General features: G+C 58.0%; 3 protein-coding genes across 26 annotated transcripts; all 3 read right to left on the bottom strand.

Moving 5' to 3' along the window:
• Nucleotides 1-85: 85 nt before the first annotated feature.
• On the bottom strand, nt 86-19,719 carry TPM3 (tropomyosin 3). 24 transcript variants are annotated; one of them, XM_072918381.1, is made up of 12 exons: nt 19,548-19,719; nt 19,059-19,184; nt 12,684-12,817; nt 11,750-11,867; nt 11,447-11,517; nt 10,583-10,658; nt 9,477-9,539; nt 9,259-9,328; nt 7,417-7,495; nt 5,562-5,625; nt 1,751-1,871; nt 1,053-1,242 (listed from the first exon to the last, which is right to left on the bottom strand). In XM_072918381.1, exons 1-11 carry the CDS (start codon nt 19,659-19,661, stop codon nt 1,794-1,796), a joined length of 993 nt encoding a protein of 330 aa, XP_072774482.1. In that variant the 5' UTR covers nt 19,662-19,719; the 3' UTR covers nt 1,053-1,242; nt 1,751-1,793. The 24 variants fall into 24 exon arrangements, 23 of the variants coding, with proteins under 23 accessions (XP_072774484.1, XP_002189354.2, XP_002188968.2 ...); XM_072918380.1 differs by lacking the exon at nt 10,583-10,658 and adding an exon at nt 10,012-10,087 and having other exon boundaries at nt 19,548-19,684; XM_072918383.1 differs by lacking the exons at nt 10,583-10,658; nt 19,059-19,184; nt 19,548-19,719 and adding exons at nt 10,012-10,087; nt 16,023-16,251 and having other exon boundaries at nt 86-1,242.
• A 3,025-nt stretch (nt 19,720-22,744) lies between these two features.
• On the bottom strand, nt 22,745-23,711 carry CFAP141 (cilia and flagella associated protein 141). The gene is made up of 4 exons (XM_030291159.4): nt 23,512-23,711; nt 23,349-23,389; nt 23,082-23,214; nt 22,745-22,920 (listed from the first exon to the last, which is right to left on the bottom strand). The coding sequence occupies exons 1-4, from the start codon at nt 23,554-23,556 to the stop codon at nt 22,819-22,821; spliced, it is 321 nt and encodes a 106-aa protein (XP_030147019.4). The 5' UTR covers nt 23,557-23,711; the 3' UTR covers nt 22,745-22,818.
• Nucleotides 23,712-23,855: 144 nt separating this feature from the next.
• Nucleotides 23,856-26,979, bottom strand: C25H1orf43 (chromosome 25 C1orf43 homolog). The gene is made up of 7 exons (XM_041721064.2): nt 26,812-26,979; nt 26,359-26,460; nt 26,058-26,166; nt 25,836-25,889; nt 25,411-25,577; nt 25,249-25,307; nt 23,856-24,866 (listed from the first exon to the last, which is right to left on the bottom strand). Exons 1-7 carry the CDS (start codon nt 26,878-26,880, stop codon nt 24,668-24,670), a joined length of 759 nt encoding a protein of 252 aa, XP_041576998.1. The 5' UTR covers nt 26,881-26,979; the 3' UTR covers nt 23,856-24,667.
• Nucleotides 26,980-26,981: the final 2 nt, after the last annotated feature.

The following is a 26,981-nucleotide window of genomic DNA, read 5'->3' as shown; positions in this document are numbered from 1 at the left end:
CCTTTGCCTGGAACCACCCCACTCTTCATCCCCACCCGCATCCCCCACAAGCCTGCACAGTAAAGCTCTGCAGCCAGCAGCCATGTGGAGGGATCAGTTTTTATTTCAAAAGACAGTAACACAATTTTTCAATTTAGTATCAAAACACTGGATATGGTTTTTGTCTCCAGATTGGCCCCAAAAACTGCTACAACCAGGCAGCATGCTCAAACCACAAGCTACACACTGCGAGCGTGACGCTGCCACACTCACACCTCACAACCACGACACATCAGCAATGCACAGCGACATGGCTTGTACTCAATTAAGACAATTAGAGCAGTCCTGGGCAGGAGGGAAGGCTTGGCTCCCTCCCTCCAGGTAGGCAAAAACACTTCTCCAAGGACACAAGGCTGTTGGACTTAAGTTGTTAAGTGTAACCCAGTGATGAGCAGTGAAGCTCGGTGCATCAGCACTTAGTGAAGGCAAAGTCAGCTCCAGGGTAGCGATGGGTTACAGGGACACTGGCTTCTCTGAGCCCTTCAGGTGTGGAGGGGAAGGGACACAATCCCTGTGAAGGTTCAATCGGTTCAATTGCTCAGATGACTGGCTTGGCTTAAGAAAAACAAAAACAACCCCCCAAAAAAAGACACCTTTCACCCAAGTTGTTCCTTCCCAATACAGAGCTACCTTAAAGCTGAAAAACTGAACTGTGCTTTTGGCAAACAGCTCCTGGAAAAGGAAGTTTTCTCGACAGGCTGTCAGCCTAGCCTGGCTACTCTGACTCACGGCCAGAACCATCATATCCGTTTCCTGCCCTGCCAAAGCAGGGTGGCCCAGAGCCGATTAACAGAAGGTTAATACCAAATTTTAAAGCCAAGAGCTCTGAAGTGTAGCTCACCAGCCTCACACGTTATTTGGAATGTTTATAATGGTTGCTACAAAAAAAGGTAGTTACAAAATGTGTACATCTCAAACATGCTCTCCAAACATTATTGCATTGTTTACTTCCCTTAATGATGCTGTTTGAAGCTCTGCCCAACCTGGTGGCCTTTAACCCTGGAACAAAGGAGATTTGTGTTTGGTCAAGTTGGCAACAGAAAGTAAACTCTGGCCCCAGGGTTAGAGGGCAGCAGCAGCTGGGCTGGCATGGCGTGGCAGAGGCAGTGGCAGGGATCCATTACATCTCATTCAGGTCTAGCAGGGTCTGGTCCAGCATTCTTTGCGTGCAGAGATGCTCCTCTTTGGTGGATTTCAGTTTATCTGGCAGGAACAAGAGTCGAGAGTTACAAATCAGCATCAAACAGCAGAGAGTCCTTTGCCAAAGAAAGCGTGTGCCAGCCCCTTCCCCACACGCAGCTGCAGCGATCCTTGGGCCGGAGTGCCTGGCTGGGTGCAGCTGGAAGCTCTGAGGTTACCTGGCTCGTGTGCAGCCCTCGCCTCTCCCACTGCTGCTGCTCCCACTCAGTATGGCCACGGTGCACCTTGAGCCAGAGCTCTGGTCAGTGTTTCACATGCAGGCGTCTCTGGCTGCAGCCAGCTCTTCCCAGGGCTTCCACACCTCCACAGCTGACACACGTGGCCCAGCAAGGCACCCAAGAGCAACACACCCCTGGAACTACAGCTGGTTGTGCCCCCCTTCCCCTCAGCACAGGGCAGGGATGCCAAGCCCAGCAGCAGGGAGCAGGAGCTGGGGCAGGGACAGGCAGAGTGAGGCGTGAGGGAGCTGCACCTGCCCAACACTACAGGCAGCTGTGCAGTCAATTCTCACATGTTCCTTAAGCCAGGAGGAGAGCAGATCAGCAGCTAGTGCTCTAAGTAGGCTTCACTCCAAAGGTGAGCCCACCCATATCACTGGAGACATCCACACGCTGGGACACTGGGCAGACAGGCTGTGGAAAAATGTCCTTTAGGTACAGGCAGATTCCCAAAGCCACTCCCAACCTCCCCAGGGCCAGAAACTGCACAGAGAGAGAACAGCCTTCCTCGAGCACGAGCAACAGCAGCATTTAAATACTCCCTGCAGGCACCCAGGACACAGCTTCAGGCTGTGCATTTTGGCACTTGCTATCAAGATGTCTGTGAGCTTTCCCAACCCATTTTAGGGCTCTGTAGCTGCACTGGGGTCAGGCCTGGGAAATTACTGCTGTCCCCAAACCTTCTTAGTTAGGACTCCCCTAAACAGGAATGTACTACAGGTGTGCAGTGTCTCACAGACCACAAGGTCAGTCATTTATTGGTAGAAGCCATCATTCCATGCACCAGGAAATCCTACAGTCATTCAGCTAATAGTAAATTAAGTTGTAGCACTTGACAGACAGCTTCAAGCAGACATAAGTCTAACTTCAGCCCACCCCTCATTTGGGGGGGTGCAGCTATTCTGGTTCCTGGAGGAGCCAGGCAGGACCCCCTGGACAAGCAAACAAGACTGGTCAAGACACAGCCAAGTCTGGGGGTGACTTCACCAAGAATAGAGGTTACCTTTATATATTAAAAAAGTGCTTAAATAAATTACAGGATAAATCCAAGTGCCTCATTAAAAAGCAGCAATTGCATAAAATTCGCAAGTCTGCCAGTCTTAATGATCAGATTTCACTGTGGTCCACAGCACTGGTGGTCGCAATAAGCTGTTTAATGGGATTAGTGGGCCCCTTCTCAGTCACACAGATCATGCAGCATTAACTTCAGCTCATTAGAGAGCAGGCGGTTTTTCTCAAGCTGGCTGTACAGGCGCTCTGCAGCAGCGGCAGGATAAGGGAAACAAGAGGAAGAGAGAAAAAGAGAGAAAGGGAAGGTTAGTAGAGCACCAAGATGAGCACATCAAACAAGCTGTCTCCATAATGTGTGCTTCTGAGGACAGCCTGGGCTATCCCCAAGAGTTTGTCTTTCTCTAACTTGTGCTTCAGCTCAGGAAGATCACAGAGCAAGCCAAGTGTGGGCAGAAGTGAAAGTGCTGCCAAAGATGCACAAAGGCAAAGAAAGGAAGAAGAGACACCAGAAGAGGAGCCTGCAGGCAGGGCTGGGCTGGACCCCAGCAAGGACAGAGATCTGGGATGTGCTTTAAGCCTGTGGAGCACATTGCAGAAACGAGTCCTGCCACAGCTGTACCAAGTACGGCTTCCAGAGGGAGCCACACCACACTGCAGTGGGAATGACAGGGTCTGAACAGCAGGACAGGCACACCAGAGGAACTGAGAATGAAAACATCACACCCCTGGCCTGGAGGACCCTCCTCTGAGAACACACCTGGTGCCACACTAACAACCCAGGTAGAACTGGAGGCAGCAACTGCTTCAGGTACAGCACAGAGGGACTTCTGGAGCACAGAGCCTTTTTTTATTTCTGCCCCAGAACAGCTCCATGAGCAGAGCACAAGCTGCCTTTGCAGCTGTGGCCTCTGCAGTCCTTGTCCTTAGAGCCCCACAGAGGTCCAGCAGCCACATGCATCCTTGAACACTCTTGCTCATCAGCATGTTTGGTCCCTTGCCAGGATCTGTCCCTTCTCAGGGCTGGGTGGCCAGTGTCCTGACCCACAGCCTGTCAGCCACAACCAGCCACTACAGAGAACACATTCAGCATCTCTCCTGCTCATTTGCATGGGCAGAGTCCTCCCAGCCTGACAGCTCCAATTCCTGCACTTAGGGGAATTCCAGGCAGTGAAAAAACTTTATACATCATCTTCCAGCCTGGCAGAAGTGACCAGCACCACCTGCAGTGCCACACAGTGTGATGCCTCTGCTGGAGGAGTGAGCCCAGAGCACAGCCTTGGCCTTCCCCTCTGATCTTTGTACTGTGACTCTCCAGGCATCCTCTGAAGGGGAGCTACACCATTCTTCATTGCTTTCAATCTCAGAATATTTTGCTCTTGAACAAGACCCAGCTGGGTAAAATTCCAGAAAGTGGAGTTTACATGGAGCAGCCAAAGCTGTCGCCCTCCCCAGAGTCTCAGCTCAGCCCCTCCAGTGTAACATCTGCACACAGAGGGGGAAGCTCAACTTCAGCTTCACTCAGCTTCTCTCAGTGCTCAGGACCTGCTCTAACTGCACCTTGCTCTGCAGCAGAGAGCAGTAATGCTGACTGATTGTCCCTTCTTTAAAGGCACCAAGAGACCAAGGCACAGGCAGAGAAGCCAATGATTTCTGACCTACCACATTGGGAAGTTGTGGGTACACAGCATCCTGGCCCATGTCTTGCACAACAGCTGCTATTGCTGTGAGGGACTCATGCTGGCTCTGAGCAGCCCCAGTGCCAGTCCCCAGACCCAAGTGATCCAGGCTGATCCTGGGATTCCCCAGTGGCAGAGGATGAGAGTGAACTATGCTCAGCAGGACTTGGTGCAACAGCTCACAGTTTTCAAGCAAACATTCCTGCTTGTGTAGAGGGACCTGATGATTCACCCACACAAGGTAGCAGACTGGAGTGTTTAGCATGACTAAACTTCCCAGACTTCAGGAGCAGCTTCTCCACACAGAACACCTGCCCAGGTCTGCAGCAGCTACGCTGTGTTTGGCCTTCTCCCTTCTCTGCCCAACCCCAGGGCAGCCTCACCAGCTATCCCTGCCGCTCAGGGAGCCCCAGGACGTGGGCAGCTGGCCCTCCTGGTCAGTTAACCTGTGTTTGCAGCACTCCCACATCACAGCACAGCTCACAGCAACCAGCCTGTACAGGCCCAGCAATCCAGTCAGACCAGATGTCTCCAAAACCTCCCAGGGTAACCATTGCATCACCCACCCACATTCCCATCCACCACCCAGCGTGGATTCCTTCCGGATGAGTGGGGAAAGGGCCTGCCACAGCCCAGCCTTAGATAACATTCCTGGGAACACCACTGAGCAGAGCAGAGCCACCAGCTCCCCACAGCAAGAGTCAGGATGCAACCAGACCTCCCTGTGAGGAGAGAGGCACTTCCCGAGGGCAGGCTGCCACCTCCCACCCACTGACAATCACAGGAGGTGTGAGGATGGAAGGGAGCACTGTTGGTTATGTGGTCCAACCTCCCTGCTCAAGCAGGGTTGCCCCAGAGCACTTTGTATCCCAATTATTCTGGAATATCTCGAGTGAGGGAGACTTTACATGGTATCTGGGCAATCTGCTCAGTGCTCAGTTACCAACACAGGGGAGAAATTCTTCCTCACGGTCAGGTGGAACTAACGGGCCATCAGTTCCCATGTGCTGCCTGTCGTACTGCTGGGCAGCACGGAGCAGAAGCTGGTCCATCCTCTGACACCCTCCCTTCAGATACTGACAGACAATGATTGCATCCCTGTTGTCTTCAGAGCTGACAATGGAACACTGGACTGGAAGCCTTCACATTTACAGGAGCCCTGCCCCTCCCACAGGATCCAGATCCTCAACTCAGCTGCAGTTGCATTACTGAAGAGTTCTGGGTTCTTGTTTTGTGCTTACAGGGCACAGCCACTGCCCCACAGCCCACAAGACTCAGCCCACACCTGGAAATTCCTTGAGTGCTCCCCCATTTCCCCACCTGTCACCAAATACAGAGTGGGACGCTGGGGCAGGTGGATGTGCCTAGATTATCCTGACTGCCAGTGCTACCACGTGGAGACCAGAAGGGCACAAACCTGAGAAAGCCACGGGAAGTGTCCCATGTCATCAGAACTCTGCTCACGAAGGGCTCTTCGGGCACTGTGGCAGATGAACAGATCCAGAAAGGAAAAAGTATTTGACCAACCACCATGAGGCAGCACATACTGTTTTGAGAGGCTGACCAGTGTTTATCATACCACATCAACTAGCAACAGCACCAGCAGTGACACACACCAGGCATTCGCAGCCCAGTGGCAGTGCTCAGTGGGAAGCTCCATGCCACGCTCCTACAAGGATCCTGCAGCCCCCAGCCCGTGTGGGCAGGGGAGGGCTCTGCAGAAGATTCCCTGGCTCAGATGCTCACAGCCCTGCTGCAGTGCCTTCTCATTCCTGAAGCAAGAGGCCACACATCCTTCCCCTGGCACAGGCAGCAGCTCACACCCAACCAGTTCTGCCCCAGTGGAGACCAGCCAGAGCTCACACAGTATTTATTAGCTAACGACTATCAGGTGTGTGACCTCCCACTGCAAGCCAGCGTTTGGCAACCAGTGTTGGTGAACACTCCAGAGCAGGCAGGAATGAGGAGTGTCTTCAGTCAGGCACAGCTCCAACCTCCTGCTGCAACCCCCAGCCTCCAGTTTGACCCCACGGGCCCCGTCTGCAAAGCTGCCATCGCATCTGGGAGCCAGCAACACACCTCAAAGAAAAATCCAGCGTGCTAGTGAGGCCTGTGCTCCACAGAGAGTGACACCAGTTTGAAGGCAATGCTGAGACAGTCACTCTAAAGCAGCAAGTGGTCACTAGAAACCCATTTCTCAAAAGCATTAGCCATTTATACAGGAACTGTTTTCCTTAAAAAATGTGACATCATGCTCGAGCAAGAGGCAAGAGAAATACAAAAAGAGCTTTATGGCTCCACACAAGATATGCAGATGAGAACATCCTCCCTGCTCCCCCAACACAGAAAGGGCAGCCCCTCAGAGCAGGCTGTGTCTGGCACATCAGGTCACACAGAGGGAGCTTTGTTTGGGAGCAAGTGCAGCAGAACTGGGGGGCTGCTGCTGTTGCTTCCGTGTCTTTACAGCACCCATTCCCAGGGATGCCCTGTGCACAGTAACTGGAAAAAGGTACTGGAATTCAGAGTGAGATGAAGAGAGCGTGAATGCCGGGTGCAGATGCAGAACAAGCCACCAAGCAGAGAGATAAATCCAAAGTGGAGTTTGGAACCACAAGACTTATCTGTGTGAGACAGAAGGAGACACTAATTTTAAGAAACGCCTCAGTTTTTGTGAACAGCAAACTCTGCTTAGGGAACTCTGGGACACTCGTGTTAAGGCTCTTCTCTGTGGGTGAGGACCTGGCCTCTCCTGGGTTAGTGCAAGGACCAGACGGAGCGGTTGTTAGCAGAACCCACTGCAGATCTGAACACAAAGCTGAGGAGTGATGTTGCAGAAACACACAAGTTCAGCTACTTCCACAGATCAGTTCATGATCTGGCCCATCTCAAGCCTATTGTGGCAATTCCTAAGGAATCCACCTGAGCACTATCCACAGCCTCTTCCAGAAGGAATCCTGAGACCATGGCCCAGTGGCTCCAGCAGATGGCAAAGCCACATTTCCTGAGAAAGCCTTTCTCAGTGGGAATGGGAATTGCACTCGAATTTAGGTCAGAACCCTTTCAGGCCAGCACAGCACTTGGTTACACATGCAGACCACAAGGACCTAGAGTTAGAGGAGGGCATGCTGGGGCTCCTTGGGCAGATCTGTAGAAGTAACCTGGACGGCACAGCACCGTCGATTCTCCAACTACAGAAACCACAGCAAACCAAGCAAGCACTGGCGGTCCAGCCTGCTGAAGCACGAGGCGAACGCCAGCCAGCTCATATTTACATGGAAGTCATGTCATTCAGGGCGTGGTCCAGTTCCTCACTAATTGCTTTGTACTTCAGTTTCTGGGCATAGAGCTCATCTAGAAGAGGTTTAGGAGGAGAACAAAAGGAAAACAATGAGGGAAGGCAAAGAGTTCTTCCAACACTCTGGGGCAGGACTAGCAGGATGGTACACATGAACAGAAGAAAATGAAGTTAGATGTGGAGCCATCACAACTCCATGTTCATCCCCAACAACGAACAGAAGGGTTCCAGCAGCCTGAGGACCAACTGACCCACAGGTGCTTTCCAGGATTACAACTCAGCTCCAAGGGCAGCAGAGCCAAGCACTCATCCACATCACCTTGTAAAACCAAGCTGTCCAGCTAGGTCAGCAGGAACCAGTGTCAGGAGGAGCAGCAGGGAAAGGCAACTCCATTCACTTAGGGAGAAGCTTGTCACACCTAAGGAGAGCACTGATAATTGAGGTGCTTTGTTCTCACCTGTGTCTCAATGCAAAGACTGGCTTGGCAGAAGTCACTCACGTAATCGAGCTGGGCATTAGAGGAAATTCCAATCCTGCAGGATGCAGTGAGGTGGGGGAGCAGACTGGCCACACCAGTGTTCTCTATCAGATAATGGAGCAGACAGGCAGCTCTCTGCCTCCAGGGAGGGCTGGGCCTGGAACTGTGCTGACACATCCCTGAGCCTTGCAGAGCTGGCACAGACGCTCCAGCTCTGGCTGCCTGGGCTATAGTACAGCTGGGCATGCTGTTAACAGCCTCGCAGAGCCTGGGGAACTTTGTCAGTTGTCATAAACTAGGTCACTTCAGCAGCAAGGCTGTAGACCAGAGCCAACTCTCAATCAACAGGTTTCAAGGGGAGCATGCAGGAATTTGGAGGACTTTTTGCAGTTCCAAATAAAAGCTTGTCCTGGACCATGAGGTGGCTCAGATTGCTGCTTGGCTGCAGTTCTGGAACAGCTCAGCTGACACCGTTGCTATTTCTAGATAATAAACCTCCAGAGTGACTCCAGACAGTAGGATAGTGCTTTGTATCTCCAAGACCTGGCACTAAAAGACCACAAAGGCACACCTGTGGTCAAGGTAGTAGACCTGTAAGGGTTTTGGTTTACCAGCACCACCACTCCAGCCACAGCAATCCAAAAAGAATCTGGCCACAGTCCCAGACTTAAGGGAGGCAGCTGAAACCTTCTCCTTCTGTGGCTTGGGGCAAGGTTCTGTGATGGCTGGCCTCAGGAGTGTTCCTGAAGAACTGTGTGAAGGAATGGGAGGAGGAAAGGAACCTACAGTCGGCACAGGCTGACTACTCCATGGGCTGAACTGCTGGGGATTTAACCTTGATTCAGTTCTCACACTGGGGAGTCTGAATCTTCATGGGGGCTGTTTCAAGACTCACTGACTCCGTGGTTGACTTGCAAGACCCCATTTGAAGTAGCCAGCACATGCATGATGTTCTGCACACAAGTATGTTATTGTGAGCAATTCTTACATATACAGGTGTCTCTTTCCTATGCCACTCCTAAATGAATTGGATTAAGCTGGAGCACAGGGATCTAGTTACATTCCTGAGGATATAACTACCAAAATACAGAAGCTATCTAGATATGGCCAGGTGTCTGGATCAAGAGCTTGAGACCTGCTGCAGCACAGCTGGGGAACTGTTTTCAGAGCAGAAGCACAGGGCAGGACTCTTGCCAAGCCTCAGCTTGGAGGCTAAGTGGGGTTATGCTCCAAGTAATGAGGAGCACAGCAGCCTGTCCACTCTCCAGCTACCTGCGAGAGAGCCCTCCTTAGCTTCTCACTCAACACTCATTCCTTAGTTTCCTATCCCCAGAATGTACCTTCCAGATCATCAATGGTCTTCTCCAGCTTGGCTACAGAGCGTTCAGCAAATTCAGCACGGGTCTCTGCCTGCCAGACAGAAATAAGCCAGTTAGTGCAACAGCTCTACAGGAAAGTGCACCAGCCCAAGGACATGGAGTCTCCCACCCTCCACCTCTCTTCCCAGTCAAGCTGAGGCTAGCTCACCCAGCTGGGCCACCTTGACATGGTCACTCACCTCTTTGAGTTTATCAGTCAGAATCTTGATCTCTTCTTCATATTTATCCTCTTTTTGAGAGTACTGTGGAAAAGGAGTCAGCAGTCAGCAGCCCCAGATACCTCCCTCTCCAGAGAGCCCACAACTACAGAGGGCAGCATAAACTCCTCACTGCAGAACACATGCCAACAGAACCTTCCACCTGCGACTTGTTCACATCCTCACCCAAGTCCAACAGGACCGGGCCAGGTGGGAAGTCTCACATCATGCATGGAACACAAACTTGGATGCAGAAAAATTCTCATCTTAACATTTCAACAGCTTAAACATCCTGGCTGATTGAGTCTGCCCCAAGGCAGGGAAGGGCAGCCAGGCTTCCTGCACCCCAGCTTCCATGAACCTCCAGTGAAATACCTCAGCCCTCCCAGCAGAGCAAGCACAGCACTCCTGGCTTGCTTAAGACTGCAGTTGAATAATTTCCACCTCAGTGGGTGCTCTGCTGTTTACCCTCCTAGCACAACAGCAAAGTTTCTGGCCCTGGGACAGGCAGCCCTACCTTCTCAGCCTGAGCCTCAAGAGACTTGAGATTGTTGGTGACATTCTTCAGCTCCTCCTCCAGCTCGGAACATTTACTGTGGGGTTTTGTAAGAAAAGGGGGGAAAAAAGGAAAAGAAGAAGTGGGAGGGAAAGACAGGAGACAAGAAGTGAATCCACGTGCAGGGAAGATCAGGAAGTTCTTTAGGAGACTGAGATCAGACTGGATAGGACCCTGCTTTGAGGCACCTGTGCAGAAAGCAAGTTCCCTTTTTGCCTCTGAGCTCATGTTTGAAATATTCTGCCAGCACATGCACGGGGCACAGAGCTGAGCAGCGAGATGTGGACACAGATTTCTGCCAGACTTGGAGTCTCCAAGTAGAAGCTTCACGTTTATTGTGCTGTTTGGAGGGAAGCTGTTCTGATGGACAGAAGGACAGCCACCACCACGCAGAAATGGATATTTATGGGCAGAGAAGACAGAATGTTCCAGGAGAGAGCAAGAGAGAGACACAGTTAAGCTGAGGGGAGGAGCACAGTGAGGGGACCACATGAGTTTTGGTTTAATGGTTCAAGAAGGGAAAGGTTAGTACCTTTTCTTCGGCAACAGACAGACACTTCAAGTTCTGGTCCATCACTCTGATCTGCTCCCGCAGCTCCCGGCAATGACTGTTAGTGACGGTCACACAAGGGCACAAGCCAGGTGGGGACAAGGTCAAAAGGAGCACCAGAACCACACCACCACAGAGCAAAAAAGGGTGTGAGGGGGAAACACAAAAAAGTCATGGTCACAACATGCACATCTGGGCGGGAAGCACAGTGCTGCTGCTGCTGCATACACACCAACTGTGTTAGACAAGGCCCAGAGCACAGAAAGGCCCTGACCAGCTCCTCAAGGATCAGCTGAAGCATCTGGATACATGAAAGGAGCCCAAACACCAGGATTTGTGTCTCTGCTCTGAGCAGAGGAAGCCCAGATTTCTGCTGAGCAGTGCAGAAGCCTGTAGTGGATACTGCAAATACTTGGAGAGGCCCAGAGACCAGCCTCAGCCACAGCTCTGCCCTCGGCCACCCCATATGCCACTCCAGTCCCTGGCCCAGGAGGCCTCTGCCACTTCAGTACAAGCACTGTGCTCTGCAGCAATGTGAACGACCTTGTGACTGCACACACAAAGCAGTGCTGCTGAATGCTGAGCAGAGGAAGGCTCTCCAGCCTCCACACTAGGAAGTGAGTCCATGCAAAGGGGCAGAGTGTCTCCACCCAAGGAAAATCACATTACAAACTCCGTGTCCTAAGTGGAGCTAATCCTCTTTCAAGAAGGGAAGTGCTTTCATTCCTTTCCTTCACAGACCTAAACCCACCCTGTGCTTCAGGCCTTGTGTAACAAGGTTAGCAGTGCAGTGTTAGTTCCCATGCAGAGGCAGACCTGCCAGGTACATGCAAGCAGACTACTCACGACTCTGCGAGCTCAGCTCTCTCTTCAGTACGCTCCAGATCCCCTTCAATGATCACCAGTTTCCGAGCAACCTGGAAAGGACAATCAGAGTCAAGAGGAAGGAGGGGAGTTTTGCATTTGTAGGCTCTGCAGAGCAGTGAATGGAAGGAATGCCTGCAGGAGCCACTGGAAGCTCTTGGCCAAGCAGAGCACTGATGTGGCCCTGCTGAGAGCCAGGCTCTGCCCCTAGGTTTGCTGTCAGCAGGAAGAGGACTCAAGTCTCCTGGCCCAGGTCAGTTGTACTAGAGCACCCAAGGGTCTCACCTCCTCATACTTCCTGTCTGCCTCCTCTGCAATGTGCTTGGCTTCCTTGAGCTGGATCTCCTGCAGTTCCATCTTCTCCTCATCCTTCAGAGCTCTGTTTTCAATGACTTTCATGCCTCTGCCCAAAAGCAAGCACAGGGAGGGGAGATGTGTGAAACAATCTTGGACAAGCCAGCAGTGCAATGAGTTCCAGAGCATTAACAGCACTGCCCTGGAAGCACAGTGCTTCTTGATAAGCCACAATTCCTCCGAATGCAGAAGGTGGCACAGGAAGGCTGAGGCCACTGGGCTGATGTGAATGCAGCCACCTCAATTGCTTGGAATTAACTGTTCTTTGGAACATTCCTCCAGCAGATCACTGGGTTCCCAGGCCAAGGGGAGTGCAATGCTGCTGAGGAAAAGCCCAACTGTCTGAAGGACTCAGCACAGCCAAGTCAAGCACTTCCGCATCTGGAATGAAGGAAGAGCCCAATCTGTCTCTATGGCAGGCCACCAGCTGGCTCATGCTGCTCATGTGTGCAGGAGGAAGCACATCAGACAGCTGGAAGTGGACCACTCCCCTCTGAATCACAGACCAGGTCAGGGGACATCTGCCAGTTAGGGAGCATGCTGGCAGAGCAGATGGAAGAGAGGCCGCCCCACCAGCAGCCACATTTACAAGGCAATGGTGTCCCTGAACCCATGTATTTCTCCTCCTTTGGATGCAGGGATGCATGGTGGCACACGGCACTTCCCAGCTCCCTAGCCTCAGGTTCCACCACAATCAAGGCCATCAGCAGCCTCAGGTTCATCAGCAATGTTTTAGCTGCTCTGCATAAGCAGGCACCGACTCCCACATGCAGCCTTGATGTGGGATCTCCTCCCCCACTCTGGGAAAGTTGATGGCACCTGAGCGTCAGTGTTTGACAGAGTGCAAAGTGGAGTCCTTGCTCACCTTTCGCTCTCATCTGCTGCCTTCTCTGCCTCTTCCAGCTTCTGCAGAGCTGTGGCAAGGCGCTCCTGAGCTCGGTCCAACTCCTCCTCCACCAGCTGGATACGGCGATTCAAAGATGCCACCTCTGCCTCAGCCTGGAGGGAGCAGAGGAGGGAACTCAGCCTGGGCAGGCTCAGCAGCTCAGCTAGGGCAGCTGAGATCTGCCATGCGGTCAGCAGCAGCACACGGGAGCCCAAAGCAAACCCAGGATGCTTTAGCCACTCTCTCAGAGGCAAGCAGCACGCTTAGCTCTGCAGGCTTCTCACTGCCAGCCTGCACTGCTCTGAGTTTAAGCCATGAACACCAAGGAGATGACTTGCACCAAGGGCTGCCTCTGCAGCTGCCAGGATCCTGCCAGGCCATTCATCACACCCTGTTTATCCACGGGGCCAGAGTGTGGTGACAGCCGCCACTTAGCAGAGAGTTTACTGCTGTGATCGGGACATGAGTGTTGCTTGAGGCAAACCCTCTCACCAGCAAGGTGAGAAGGATTAACATGTTCAGGGATGTGCCAAGCTGTACTGGGTGCTGGCAAGCTGGGCTGGTCACAGGTGCTGCCCAGCCCCAGGGCTTGCTGCTGCAGAGTCCATAGCCCCAGCAGAGAACCTGCAGTGCTTGAGGCTTCCTTCCTCCCAGCAACTCACTAACAAGCCAGAGAAGGAGCAAAAGCCTTCTCCAGTGTTGAGACAGGGCAAGGAGGCTGTTCCCCAGCAATAGCTGCCTTGGTTCAGTCACACAGATTGGGAGCTGGTGAAACTGCTGACAGCCTGCAGACATCTGCCAGAAATGTGACTGAGGCTTTAAAGAACTGGCACAGATCAGAGGCCATCCCACCCTCAACCACTGCAATCCATGTCTTAGTTAGTCTTCAAAGAGGCCACAAGGTACAAGCCAGCCCCCATGGCGCTGTGCTGGACACAGAGATGGTGAGAAACACAGACCATGCAGTTTTGTGCTCAGTTCATGACTCGTGTGGCACAGCCACTTGTGCTCAGTAAGGCAATACAGCACTGCCATCACCCTGTGGCTTGCTTCAGCGTTGAGTCAGGACACAGCCAGGGCAGATACAGAGGACAGGAGCTGCCCTTCAGTGCTGCTGAAAACAAAGCACCTCAAGGCCAAAGATGAAAATTCCTTCAATGGCACTCCTCTTCTGGATGAGACCCAGAATAAACAGTCAATAGAGATTCGCTGCAATCTTTTTGGGACCCTGGGGGCATGACCGGATTGGCTGTGAGGCCCCTGCTTACAGCCACATCCACTCCAGCCAAAGCCCAGGGGAGCCCAGATCCTTCAGGGATTCTGACATCCCACTGGAGCCCCCGGGGGGGGTCCAGAATCCTGTTCACCAGCAGCACTGCAAAGGCAGGCAGTTGTGCAGCCATTCCAGGGCAGCACCGTGATCTTCTGCAGAGACCCGGGCACAGGCACATGCCACACAAACACGATATACCCCAGCTGCACATAACAAAGCTCCTTCCCCGCCACAATGCCCGAGGAGGGAGGAGCGCAGTGATGAAAGGCGCCAGTGTTACAGCGTTAGAGTGGGATCCAACACCGGTTGCATCCAGTTCCCAGAGGGGCTGTCCGAGCTCTTCTCCCCACTGGCACTGAGGCTCCCCTGGCAGGTCCCAAGACCAGGCTGGGAGAGCACAGAGGAGCTCCCACGCAGCTACACCCGGCTCTGGAGAAGCCCACACCCCTTTGGTGCCCCAGAGCCAACACCCACCCCGCTGAAAGGAGAAGTGGTCTGCCTGAGGAGGAACACAACAATACCTTAAACAGAACCAGGAAGGAGAGACTGCCTGACTGCATCTTTTCCTTGTTAAAGGGGATACCAGCTGTTAAGGTGGAGGACCCCCTCCTTCCTTCTCCCAGGCAATGCAGACACACCAGTACAGTGGGCCTCCGCTTCTTCTCAGAACTGCATCACTCAGCCCTGACTTCCTGCCGGCAGTGTTCAACCCACCCAAAAACCACCCTTAATTTTGAGGAAGTGTCTCTCCCCTGCTGAAGAAGAGCCCTTACACCTCCTGTTCTGCTGCTTCTCTCTAGCCACAGATGAAACTGTGAGGCTTCCCCAGAGCATGGGGTGACACTTCCAGGTGACTCCTCCAGACACCGCTGCTACAAGTGGCACATTCCTGTTATTCCATGTTTCCTCCACAAAGGCCACCCTGAACCAGGGAGCACCTGGAGCCCAGCAAATCAAGTGAGAAGCTCATCCAGGCCTTTGGAACTCACCACTGCTGCCCCAAGAGAGTCAAGAGGACTCCCCAGGACCCGGGGTCAGGCAAGCCCTGGGCACCATACTGGGCACACTGGTTCTTTCCCATGAAGGAGGTTCAGGGAGCTGGGAAAAAGACGCCTGTACCCGTGACAGTGCTGCTATTGCACGGAGAATTCCTTATGTGGCTGCAAAGAAAGAGCCAGCTGAGGTCTGGGAGTGGCAGGAGCTTCTGCCATGGATCTGGGCAGCAGAGCCCGATTCATCCCTGGCAGTGCCACAGCGCTGTCACGGGCACAGGCGTGAGCACTCAGGGGGAGCACTCAGGGGGAGCACTCAGCTTCACGCTTCAAATGCAGCAAAATCACTGCAAATCCAACCAGAATCACGCTGAGATTCGAGCAACGACCTGCCCCGTGCCACCCCAATCCCTGTCCCCAAAACGCCAGCAGCCTTGCCTGTGTCCCAGGCCAAGGGAGGCGGCCACCTCGCGGTCCTGCCCGAGTCCGCTCATCCCTGTCCCGGCCTTTCCTTCCCGTGCTCCGGCGCTGAGCGGCAGCGCTGCCAGCTCAGATCCTGCCGAGCTGCTCCTTCCTCCCTTTCGGGCACTCCCCGCCCAGCCCCTCCGTTCCCCCGCGGCTGCCGGTGCCCGGGGCAGCGGAGAGCGGCGCTCGCCGGGTCTGGGCAGGATGCGGGGCCCGGGAGAGCCCCGGAGGGCTCCTGCGCCGGCCGCATCCCGGGGGAGCCCGGGATGGAGTTCCTTCCATCTTACCCGCGCAGCGCCGGGCTCGGGGCCGCACAAGATGGCCGGGGCCTCCCCCTCCCCCCGCGGTGTCCGTCCCGGGACACCGGGAACAGCGGAACCACGACAGGCCGATCCCCCCGGCCTCGGCGTCTGCTCAGCACCACGGGCGGGTCCCAGGGACCCAGAGGGAGCCACGGACACAGAGCGAGAGCCCCGCTCCCGGCGGACACGTCGGCCCGGGTCGGCATCTCCCGCGGCTCGGAGCGACCCCCGGCCCCGGGCGCCGCCCGGCCGGCTCTGCCCCCGCGCGGCGGCCCCGGCTCGGTACCTGCTCGCGGTTGCGGCGCTCGGCTTCCACCTCCCGCTGCAGCCGCTCCGCCCGCTCCTCCGCATCGTCCGCCTGCTGCTGCAGCACCTGGATCTTGCGCTTCACCGCCTCGATCGTGGTGGCCCCGGCCATGCTCGGTCCCTCCGCTCCAGCCCCGCCACCCCCAGACACCGGGACCTCGCCCGGAACGGCCGGACGGAAGTGACGTCACTTCCGCCCCGCCCCGGTTACCGGGGAGATGAGGCGCGGCCGGGGCGTGGCGGGGGCGCCGGGACCGGCACCGGCGGGAGCACCGGCACCGCGCGGGGGAGGCACATCCGCACCTGGCGGGAACGGGGCACCGGCACCGGGCCGGGGGGGACACCGGGGTCTGCCCCACGGGCACCTGGGTCCACCGGGACCCGCTCCTTATGGGCGTGGGGGCACCGAGACCGGTCTCGTGTGTCACAGGGACCAGGAACAGCCTCACGGGGCCCAGACGGGCTTCCCAGCCCTGCCCCACGCAACCCCTCTGATACCCGCCCGCTCCGTGGCCGGGCTCCCCTCAGCCCCGGGGCAGCGCTCGGGCACGGCCCCACCGCCTGTTCGGGTTCGGCACGGCCCTGCTGCCGGTTCGGGTTCGGGCACGGCCCCGCTGCCGGTTCGGGTTCGGGCACGGCCCCGCCGCCGGTTCGGGCACGGCCCCGCCGCCGGTTGGGGTTCGGGCACGGCCCCGCTGCCGGTTGGGGCACGGCCCCGCCGCCGGTTCGGGCACGGCCCCGCCGCTGGTTCGGGTTCGGGCATGGCCCCTCCGCCGGTTCGGGTTCGGGCACGGCCCCGCCGCCGGTTGGGCACGGCCCCACTGCCGGTTTGGGTTGGGCACGGCCCCGCCGCCGGTTCGGGTTGGGGCACGGCCCCGCCGCCGGTTCGGGTTCGGGCACGGCCCCGCTGCGGCTTCGGCACGGCCCTGCTGCCGGTTCGGGTTCCGGCACGGCCCCGCCGCCGGTTCGGGCTCGGGCACGGCCCCGCCGCCGGTTCGGGTTCGGCACGGCCCCGCCGCCGGTTGGGGCACGGCCCCGCTGCCGGTTCGGCTTCGGGCACGGCCCCGCCGCCGTTTTGGGTTCGGGCACGGCCCCGCCGCCGGTTCGGGTTCGGCACGGCCCCGCCGCCGGTTCGGGTTCGGCACGGCCCCGCCGCCGGTTGGGGCACGGCCCCGCTGCCGGTCCGGGTTCGGCACGGCCCCGCCGCCGGTTGGGGCACGGCCCCGCCGCTGGTTCGGGTTCGGCACGGCCCCGCCGCCGGTTCGGGTTGGGGCACGGCCCCGCCGCCGGTTCGGGCACGGCCCCGCCGCCGGTTCGGGTTCGGCACGGCCCCGCCGCCGGTTCGGGTTCGGGCACGGCCCCGCCGCCGGTTCGGGCACGGCCCCGCTGCCAGTTCGGGTTCGGGCACGGCCCCGCTGCCGGTTGGGGTTGGGGCACGGCCCCGCCGCCGGTTCGGGTTCGGCACGGCCCCGCCGCCGATTGGGGCACGGCCCCGCCGCCGGTTCGGGTTCGGCACGGCCCCGCCGCCGGTTGGGGCACGGCCCCGCCGGTTCGGGTTCGGGCACGGCCCCGCCGCCGGTTGGGGCACGGCCCCGCCGCCGGTTCGGGTTCGGGCACGTCCTCGCCACCGGTTCGGTCACTGCCGCCCCTGCGGAGCACCCGGGCTCCGCCGGGCCAGGAGCCCACAGCCCTGCAGCGGGTCCTGCTCCTTCTTCCAGCCCGGTGCAGGGCTGTGCCCGCCGGGCTCGCACTCCGCTTCCACGTGTGAAATCCCTCCCGAGCCGCGGCGGGAGCCCTCCCGAGTCAGGGCGGATAATGCTGCGGAGATCAGCGCTGGTCACAGCCGGGAGTGTGTTCCTCAGTGTCGTGCCGCTCATGGAGCCCGCTGAGAGCTCGATAAACACATCACCGAGCCCCCTTACTGCTCCCATTCCCCACGAAGCCTGTTCTCACTGCTTGGAGGGAAAGGCTCCGGGCTGCCGGCCTCAAACCCTCGGCAGCCAGGCAGGTACTCGCTCTGGCACGGCACCTATGGCATGGGATGTTTCCAGGGATGAGCTGGGAATCCAAAGGGGCTGGAAGCACCCAGGAGGCAGCTCTGCCTTTTCAATGCTCCAGGTTACAAAATCCCTCCACTTCCCAGAGCCAGGGAGAAACCGGGGGACCCCCATGGGCCACCCGGGGGGTCAGCAGCCAGGAAAAGGGGCTCCAGTGCACGGAGAGAGATCCACGAGGAAGCAAGTGGAGATGTGGTGGCAGCAGGGAAAATGCCAACAAGGGGCAAAGGGGGGCAAGAAGGGTGTGAGGGAAGGAAAGAGCTCTGCAATGCCAATTCCAGTGCAGGGCTGGGCACACGGACCTGCAAGCAAAGCTGCAGGGTGACAGATGTCCCGGGGCTCTGGAGCTCCCAGTTACACCAGTGAGAGCAGCCCAGGCGCTGTGCTGGGGCTCAGGTACTTCCCCAGCAGCGCGGTGGGAGAGGACGGCTCCTGCCTTCTCTGACACTGGACCCTGAGACATCCCGGCCTCTCAAGGGCTGCCAGGTCCTGACAGGTGACAGCGGGGCCTCATGCCCCTTGATGGCAGGAGAGCGCCGCTGGGTGAAACCCTGCACCGCTCGCACCATTGTTTTCCTGGAAACAGTGGACAACAATAGCCGGGCTGTGCATTGCTCACACTGCCCATGAGCCCCCGCCCGCGGGGGGATGAGGGCTCTCCCCTCCTCCTCCTCCTTCTCGTCGCTCGGCTCCACCACCCCCAGCCGTGACTCAAAGCTTCCTGGGGACGCGTGGACCTCCTATCCCCGACTTGATGGGCTGCTCGCTGCCTGGCTCTGCCCTCCGGATTTGTCCTTCACAGGGCCATTCTCTGCTCCTAGACACTTACACAGTTTTACGGGGAGCACACTGAGCCAGACAGGGACTTTCCTGTGTCCCCAGGGCATAGGGAAAGGGCTGCAGTCCCACCAGGAAAGGGGGCAAGGCAACACTCAGCTTCCCCTGCACCCCATACATACGTCTGCCGCCTTCTTCTCTGCCAGCTCCAGCTTCTCCTGGGCATCTTTCAGGGCCTCAGAATATTTGTCCAGTTCATCCTCTGTCCCCTTCAGCTTCTTCTGCATGGCAGCTAGCTCATCCTCCAGCTGGAAGGACAGCGGTGTCACCACAGGTGGACACCACTCTGAACCCCTGCACCCCAAGAGAGCCCCGCCTGCCCCATCCCAGTCTCAGCTCTGCCCCATGGCATCCCTCCTGCCTCTTCCTTGGGACCAGCTCTGCCCCACAGTGTCCACCCCATTCCCACATCCCACCAGCTGGCAGGGACTGAGCCCTGGAGAGCTTCAGAGTGCCCTTGAGCTGTGTTATAGCAGCAGCTGTCGCACTCTCATACCCCAGGCAGAGTCTCTGTTGGGTCTGGGCTCAGCAGAGGCACAGCACCAGGCAGAAGAACCCAGCAGAGGCAGAAGCAACACCCCCGGGCTGGGGGCTGTGGCTGTCTGCCCTACCTGCTTGCTCCGCTCCTCCGCCTGCTTCTGCTCAGCCTCCGCCTGCTCTGCCCGGTCCAGGGCATTCTCCTTGTCCAGCTTCAGCATCTGCATCTTCTTCTTGATGGCCTCCATCCTTGCTGGGACCCGGGCAGCGGTGGGCAGCGGGATGCAGACAGATAACGGGTGGGTAGAGCAGCTGTGTTGCCTGTGCCCCACTGCCCGTTTATCAGCTCTGCCCAGCACAGTGGCTTTGCCTTTCTTGGGCTGACCCGCCTCCCCACCGTCCCAAAAAGTCTGTGCTCAGGACCCATTGTGTGTCCTGGGGGCTCCGGGTGGTCACAGCCTTATTTGGGCTCCCGAGGACAGCTGGGGCGTTATAAAAAGCAGCAGCAGGTCTGCGAGAAGGGGTCCTGCATTGTTCCAGGTGCCCCCTCCCCCCCGTGCAACAGGACACCCCGGCTGGTGCCCCAGTGCTTCCTCAGGAGGTTGAACTGGGTCCGTCCGTGCAGCACTGGCATGAAGTCCTCACCCCCCATTTGCCTTCCTGGGGGGGCTTAGGATGTTTTGGTGGCCCTGGGCTGACATTTACCCCTGCCCGGGGGTGGCATAGAAAAGGGCAAGATCATCCTGGTGCTATTTTGGGAGCTGGGGCTTGGCCGAGAGTGTTTGGCTCTGCAGGGAGCAGCAGGGGGAACTGCACCCAGCCCTGGGGGCAGAGCCCCCCGAGAACCTGCTGAGCCCCAAGTCCAGCTCCGGCTGTGCTGGTGATGGTGCTGAGCTGGAGGATGCTCTTGGCAGCTGGAGGAGCAGATTCCTCAGGCGCAGGGAGGAATTCTTAGGGCAAGTGGTGGCATTTCGTCTGCAGCCGAGGGATTTGCAGCCTCCTTGTAGTGGCTCAGAGGTCCCACTGGTCCCATAAATCAGGTTAGGATGTCCCATTGAAGAGACCCACTGCTCCCACCCAGGGACAGATGTTGAGGGCTAAAGGGGTCAGCACCCAGGGACCCGGGGGACAGAGAGCTGGTGGCAGCTCCAGATACCCTGGGCAGTGCCCACCAAGGACGCTGAGAAGTGGCTGCACCTCCGTAAATAACCCCCTGCCCATGCCAGGGCGGTGGAGGCAGTGCTGGGCACAGGGCCAGGGGCCTTTGTATTGTCATCATCCCTGGCACGAGTGGGGGGACAGGTGGCAAGCCTTGACCCCACTGCCATCCCAAACCTCCGCCAACCCCCAGGATGGCTCTGGGCTCCCCCTCTCAATCCTGTGGAGATGGACAGACAGGTTTTATTGCAGGAGTGAGGACCAGCAGAGGGTGCAGGACAGGGTGCAGAGGGTCCCCCTGCCTGAGACACGGCACAGGCAGCATCTGGCCAAGTCGGTGCTGGGCATCCCTGGCGCTGTAAGAATATGTTTGATATTTAGTTGGTTTTCCAATAAAACAACCTAATATCAAACATATCAGACAGAGACAGGGGCAGATGGAGGTGGGAGGACCTGGAGCTCAGCTGCCTGTAAGAGAAAAAGAAGAATACGCTGAGAGCTAGGGTGGGAGTGCTATCCAGGTATAACCCCCGAGGCACTGCAGAGACAGCACCCAGCCTCACCTCAGTGCCTGGAGCCTGCTGGGCAGCTGTGCTGGTGCTGGGCTGCTCGGGATGCAGCGCTGGAGCAGGAGGCGTCCTGTGGCTGGGATGAAGCTGGAGCAGGGCAGTGCAGGCTTGGTGTCCTGGCCTGGCATGTCAGGGCACACCGTGACATGCACTGGCACGGAGTAGCATGCCATGGCAGGCAGTGCTGGGGCCAAAGGGACCCCACATCCATCACCATCTTACCTGGCTGGCTCGGGGGACTCTGTGTGCTCTGGCTTGGGAGTCGCCTGGCCGCCGTTTATACCCGCGCTCGGCTGCACCGCGCAGAGGGACGTGGCCAGCGGCAGCCCTGGCCCTGCACACGTGGCCTCGTTCCCATTAATTACCACCCATTGACGTCCCCCTGCCCCCTGCCCAGACCCCCGCGCCCTTGCCGCCCAGCACCGCCGGTCGATGCGGTCGATGGCCCCACGACGCCTGCTCCTGCCCCTGGTGACACTCCTGTCATTAGCAGGGCTGTCAATACTGGGGGCCAGCCCTGGCCTGTGGGCCCTGTGCCCTGCACAAGGACGAGCCCCATTGACACAGGGGAGTTGTGCCTTACATCCCCGTGCTTTGGGGGAGCTGCTGGAACTCAGAGGAGTATCTCTTCCAAGGAGCAGCTGGAGGGGCTGCCCATGCTGCATCCATGTTGAGGATGTGGCCCCACCCATGCCAGGTGACAGAGGCAGGACCTTGACCCACACCGAGGTAGCTGCTGGGACCAGGGTAGTGGTGTCTGACAAGGGCACACAGGATATCATGGAGCGCTGGAAGCACAGCCTTCCCAACCACAGCAGTGCTTTGCTGCAGTGGGACACATCAGCCTCGGGAATGGCACTGGGGGCTTTGTGGGGGCTCAAGCTTTGGGGGCTCAATGGGCCAGGACATGGGGCTGCCAGAATCCTGAGTGCCATGGGAAAAACAGGGACACAGCCTCGCCTTGGGGGTCAGGGGCTTCAGCCCCCCGAGGTGGCCACACAATGAGGTGGCAGTGGGGACAGCAGGGACACACGTGGCAGCAGCAGTGCCAGAGCCGGGGGCGTGCGTGTGGCAGTGGGTGATGTGATGCAGCCCGACAGCCGAGCTAATGAAGGGCCGTGGCGGGGGGTGCCGGCCCAGCAGCCGCCAGCCCTGTCAATAAGCAGAGCCAGAGCAGGCACTGATGGGCCCTGGGGCTGGGAGACACCAAGGTCAGGCACAGGCAGAGGGGATGGAAGGTGGGGGACAGGGGCCTCCCAGCTGGGGAGCAGACAGGGATCCTGGGGTGCCTGGATGGGACAGGGACACTGCACCCAGCCCAGCCAGGTTCCTCTCCGTGCTGCTGCAGGGCTGTGCCACATGGCCAGCAGCACTGCAGGACCTGCACTGGGACAGAGTGTGGAGCACCCAGCCCGGTGAGGCGTGCCGGCCGTGCTGCCATCTCCTGGCACAGCCATGGGCAAGAAGAAGTGTGTAGAATCCAGGGCACCCAGGGTTGCAGGCAACATGTCTGGATCCCAGCCACAGGAACTGTGCTGGGCTGTGTCTTCCCACAACGGCTGCCCTGGGCTGTCCCATGCCTCACATGCAGCAGACACAGCCTGTCTTGCTCAACGTGTTTTATTCTCAGTCAGGAGCTGGGCGATGCCAGGCCAGTGCCACACACGGGGCTGAGCACTCAGAGCCGCTCCACATAGAAGGCTTTCCCCTGCTGGCGCAGCTCCTGCTGGTGCTGTAGATGCTCATCCAGGACGAGCTGGCACAGGGCGTCTCGGCGGATCTGCCACGTGTAGGGGCTGTGCTGAACCCCACATCCCCCTGGCTCACAGAGCTGGGAGACATTGTTCCCCAGGACGTAGTGGAGCAGGGCAAGGGGGGCACCCACCCCTGGCAGCAGAGGGCTGGGGGACCCCAGCTGTACCCAACCATGCCCAGCCTCACCGCTGCCTGCTCCCTGCCGGCAAGGTGCAGCTCCAGGTCCACACGCTTCCTCAGCCGTGACTCCATGATCCACTGCAGCACCCCAAGGGATGATGCCCAGCACTTTGGGTGCTCCCTGGCCCCCTGCCCACAGCTATAGACACAAGGTGGGCAGGTCAGGGAAGCAGAGATGTTCCCCCCAGTCTGCCCTGTGCTAGGGCTCCTCATTGCCCGCAGATCCCCAGCAACACAGGGGATTCAGCCCCCAGGGTGCTCTGCCAGCTCTACCTCCTCCGGAGCCTTGCTCCAGCACTCCCATTTGCCTGGACCTGCAAACAAAGAGCAACATTCACGTGGCACGGGGCTTAGCCTGTGCCAGGGCACGCTGCAGCCCACTGTCTCCCCCTGCTCCCAGGACAGCGTCCATCTTCCCAGCCCTGACCCCTCTGACCTCCTCCCGCTGCAGCGAGGAGCTCTGGCTGTTCGGTGCTGCCATGGCCAGTGCCAGTGACGCTGCAACGCCCCTGCAAGGGCCAGGGTGTTAATGGAACACCCGGGCAGTAACGGCGTCCTGGTTACAGTAACAGCCTCCCAGTTACTGTTACGGTGCCACCTGGTTACCATCACTGTATGCCACCTACTGTCACGGCATCTCAGCCACCACAGCAGCAATGGCAGCATGCTGGCCACCATTAATGGCATCCCGGTTACTTCACAGCAGCTTCAGGAGGGATGCAGCCTGGCATTGGGCAGGGACAGAGCCCTGCAGTCAGAGGCCACTGGCACACATCCTACTTGAGCTAAACTGTCATTTTATTAAACAGTAATTAAAAAGTGCCGAGGTCTGTAGCCTCCACTCTGTGCTGCCCACGCCGCAGTGAGTGCCCTCAGCCTGACAGAACGCAGGCTCAAGGTGGGGCACGAGCTCTCAGCCCCAGCAGCTCGGCAGACGCTGGCATGCGAGGCGCTGGTGAGAGTGGGAGCAAACACCCCCTTGGCAGAACAGATGAGACATTTAACACTGCTTTGTCTGCTCGAGACGTCCCCAAATGCCCACTTGCAGGAGAACGAGTAGAAACCTCAGCTCCAAGTGGTAGCTTAGCCATGGTGCTAAGAACAGGCACCAAACTTTCAACCCCATCCAGGTGCACGGGCAGGCTGGGCACAAAGGGCTGAGAGCAGGAACAATAACATCATGGGGAGAAGTGTTAACCCTTCTGAAAACAGACAAGTGGCTCCAGTGCCCAAGACCCTCACAGACAGGACGGACAAACATCAGTTCCCGCCAGCTGCCGCAGGGAATAACGGGCGGAGGGGAGCGCTGGCTGGGATCCATGTCTTTATAAATAAGCTCAAGCTCATGAGTTTATTCACAGGGTCCAAGACATTGCAGGACTCAAAGGCTGGAGTTTGATAAGCCTGTGGCAGAGAAGGCTCCAGAATGGGCCCCTGGTGAGAGCCAAACTCCAGCAGCTGGAATGGAGCCCCCGCCGAGCGATGACTTCCACAGTGGGGTGAGGGGGAGATCCGAGAGTGCAGCTGGTTCCTCTCAGTGCTGCAGCCCAGACCAGCCCAGCACACCCCCACTGCACCAGGCCCCTGCACACTCACAGGGTGCTCTCCAGTGTGTTGTAGTTGTCCTTGAAACTCTTCAGCTCCAGGAAGTGTTTGGCACGTTTGCTCTTCTGGCTGGAAGGAAGGTAGGTGACCTGGATGGTGGTGGGGTTGGAGACTTCAGGGGACAGCGTGAGGTCTTTGACTGCTGACTGGTGCTGCCGCTGGCTGCTGCCGCCCCGGGCCTTGGTGCTGTGGGCAGAGAAGAGACACCATCACTGCTGCTGCTGCCCCAGAGGAGCCGCTCAGCCTGTGTGTCTGTCTGACATGAAGCAAACCTGCTTTCGTGATGACAGCACTCACTGAGGTCTCGACATCTAAAGCTACTGGTTCTGTGCAATTCCCTGACTCAAAAGTGGTCAGGGACAAGCAGGAATGTCGACTGTGACCATGGAACAAACCCAAAACTGCAGTAACAGATGGGCTGCAAGGAAGGAGTGAACCCCGAGGGACAGATGGGCACAGACAGCCCGTCTCAGATGATACCTGTGCCCTAAACCCATCTCTGTTCACACCTTCCCACATGCTGCTGGGGCCCAGGAACCCACCATTGCATCTGGGCAGCAGCACTTACATGTTTGCCAGTTCATTCAGAGCTTCCTCATACTTCAGATATTCCGTTTTCCCAAAGACCTGGATACAAACAGAAAGGAGCATGGAACACCAGCTGAAGTTGTGGTGTGGCCTCAGTGCCAGCAGCAGGGATGCCCCGTGGCAGTGCCCCACCAGCACTCACCCCAGTGCCGTAGCGGGCGCTCTCGTAGCCATCCAGCAAGGTGTCGATCAAGGCTTTGCGGATGCCTTTGAAGGAGGCGCTGGAATTCCGCAGCTCCAGCAAGTAGGCACAGAAGTTCTTCCCTATTAAAGACTTTGGGTAACGACCCTCTGCTTGGAATGGGATTTCTGGAAAAAGGCACAACAGCTGAAGTGGAGGTAAAAAATGCTTGTGCTCATCCCTATGGCCAGGAACCACTGGCTGGATAAATTTCCATCCATGCCCACTGACCCAGCACATGGAACGAGCCAACCCTCAGGCCACCAGTGGGAGAAGTGACTGCTACTCCCCAGTGAGCACCTGGAGCCTCCCAGGGTGCTGCTGGCACCCTCATTCAGGGTCTCTCTGCACCCTTCTGCTCCCACTCTTGCCCTGGGCTCCCTTACCTGATGTCCTGATTGCATCCAGTGCCTTCATCCTGTACAAGTAGTTATAGCAGCCTGGCAAAGGGAAAGCACAAACTGAGATCTCTGCAAACCTTGGAGGGAAGGGAGGACAGGGAAACAGGAGAAGAGACAGCATCTCACGTGACAGGACAGCAAGAGGAGCAGTCAGAGGTGTGACCTGGCCCCAGGGAACAGTGCAGGACAGTACCTCTGGCACGGTACCTGGTGTCTCCAGCTGCAGGAGCCGGCCGTCGTCCTCTGCCAGCAGCTGTGGCTCGTACTTGATGTCCTGCACCCTCGAGAGTCGAATGTCAATCTCTTCCTTTAAATCCTGTACAGCAGGAAGAAAACATTTACAAACGCTCACTTTGTTTGTGGGCTCAAAAGGATAGGAACAGGCCTAGATAAACCCTTCCCACTGCCTATCACCACTCGGAGGCAGCAGCTCTGGCACTGGGGCAGCTCCTGCATGCCCCTTCAGGCACGGGTGGGCCCGTGGGTGTAGAGAAGGGAGAATACCCACCTTGGGTGCGTGCTGTCCCACGGGCACGTGGGGGCCACGGCGGGACTTCATGGCAAAGCGCATGATCTGGCGTTTCACGAAGATGAACAGCAGCACGAAGACCTGCAGGGCACAGCGGGGTGGGGGTCAGACAGGTACCGGGGGGAGGTCTCACAGCCCCTCCGAGCCCTGCTCAGCCCACCGGGAGCCCCACAGACACTCAGGTCAGCCCCACGCCCTCCCGATCTCTCCAGAGGCTGCCACTCACGTCCTCTCCCCGCCCCACCAACCCCAGGAGCGCTCCAGCCCCATGAGGGCCCGGACCCGACTCCGAGGGGCTCCGCACAGCCAGTCCGGGACACGTCTGGAGGGATTCCTCGGGCCCGCGCCCACGGGAGCTCCACGGACGCGCCAGCACCAGCCTCGCGGGGGCTGCACGGCCCGGACCCGCCCGCCGCGCCCCCCGGCCCTCACCAGGCTGCCGTAAGCCATGACCAGCACCACGTTGACCCCCGAGAGCCAGTTGCTGCCGGCGCCCGCCATGCCCGGCCCGGCCCGGGGCCGCACAACATGGCGGCCACAAAGCCGCCCTGAGCGCCCCCACGTGACCGGAGGAGCCGGGACCACGTGACCCGCGCGGGCCC

The sequence above is a fragment of the Taeniopygia guttata genome, chromosome 25 (genome assembly GCF_048771995.1).
Source record: "Taeniopygia guttata chromosome 25, bTaeGut7.mat, whole genome shotgun sequence".
NCBI classification, from domain to species: domain Eukaryota; kingdom Metazoa; phylum Chordata; class Aves; order Passeriformes; family Estrildidae; genus Taeniopygia; species Taeniopygia guttata.
Note: the sequence above shows the minus strand (reverse complement) of the source record. Positions and strands in the feature narration are given on the sequence as shown.

Excerpts from the sequence above, each read along its gene's own strand:
- TPM3 (XM_072918381.1), bottom strand. The coding sequence starts at position 19,661 with ATGGAGGCCATCAAGAAGAAGATGCAGATGCTGAAGCTGGACAAGGAG. Across the intron at positions 12,818-19,058 it reads CAGAGAAGAAGGCGGCAGAC|GCTGAGGCAGAGGTGGCATC; the intron begins GTATGTATGGGG and ends TGCTCCCTCCAG. Across the intron at positions 1,872-5,561 it reads ACTTCCCGTGGCTTTCTCAG|CCTGTCTGCCCAGTGTCCCA; the intron begins GTTTGTGCCCTT and ends ATTTTTCCACAG.
- CFAP141 (XM_030291159.4), bottom strand. The coding sequence starts at position 23,556 with ATGGCAGCACCGAACAGCCAGAGCTCCTCGCTGCAGCGGGAGGAG. Across the intron at positions 23,390-23,511 it reads CCTCGCTGCAGCGGGAGGAG|GTCCAGGCAAATGGGAGTGC; the intron begins GTCAGAGGGGTC and ends CTTTGTTTGCAG. Across the intron at positions 22,921-23,081 it reads CCGGCAGGGAGCAGGCAGCG|ATCCGCCGAGACGCCCTGTG; the intron begins GTGAGGCTGGGC and ends TACACGTGGCAG.
- C25H1orf43 (XM_041721064.2), bottom strand. The coding sequence starts at position 26,880 with ATGGCGGGCGCCGGCAGCAACTGGCTCTCGGGGGTCAACGTGGTGCTG. Across the intron at positions 25,890-26,057 it reads CCTGCAGCTGGAGACACCAG|GCTGCTATAACTACTTGTAC; the intron begins GTACCGTGCCAG and ends TCCCTTTGCCAG. Across the intron at positions 25,308-25,410 it reads GCGCCCGCTACGGCACTGGG|GTCTTTGGGAAAACGGAATA; the intron begins GTGAGTGCTGGT and ends GTTTGTATCCAG.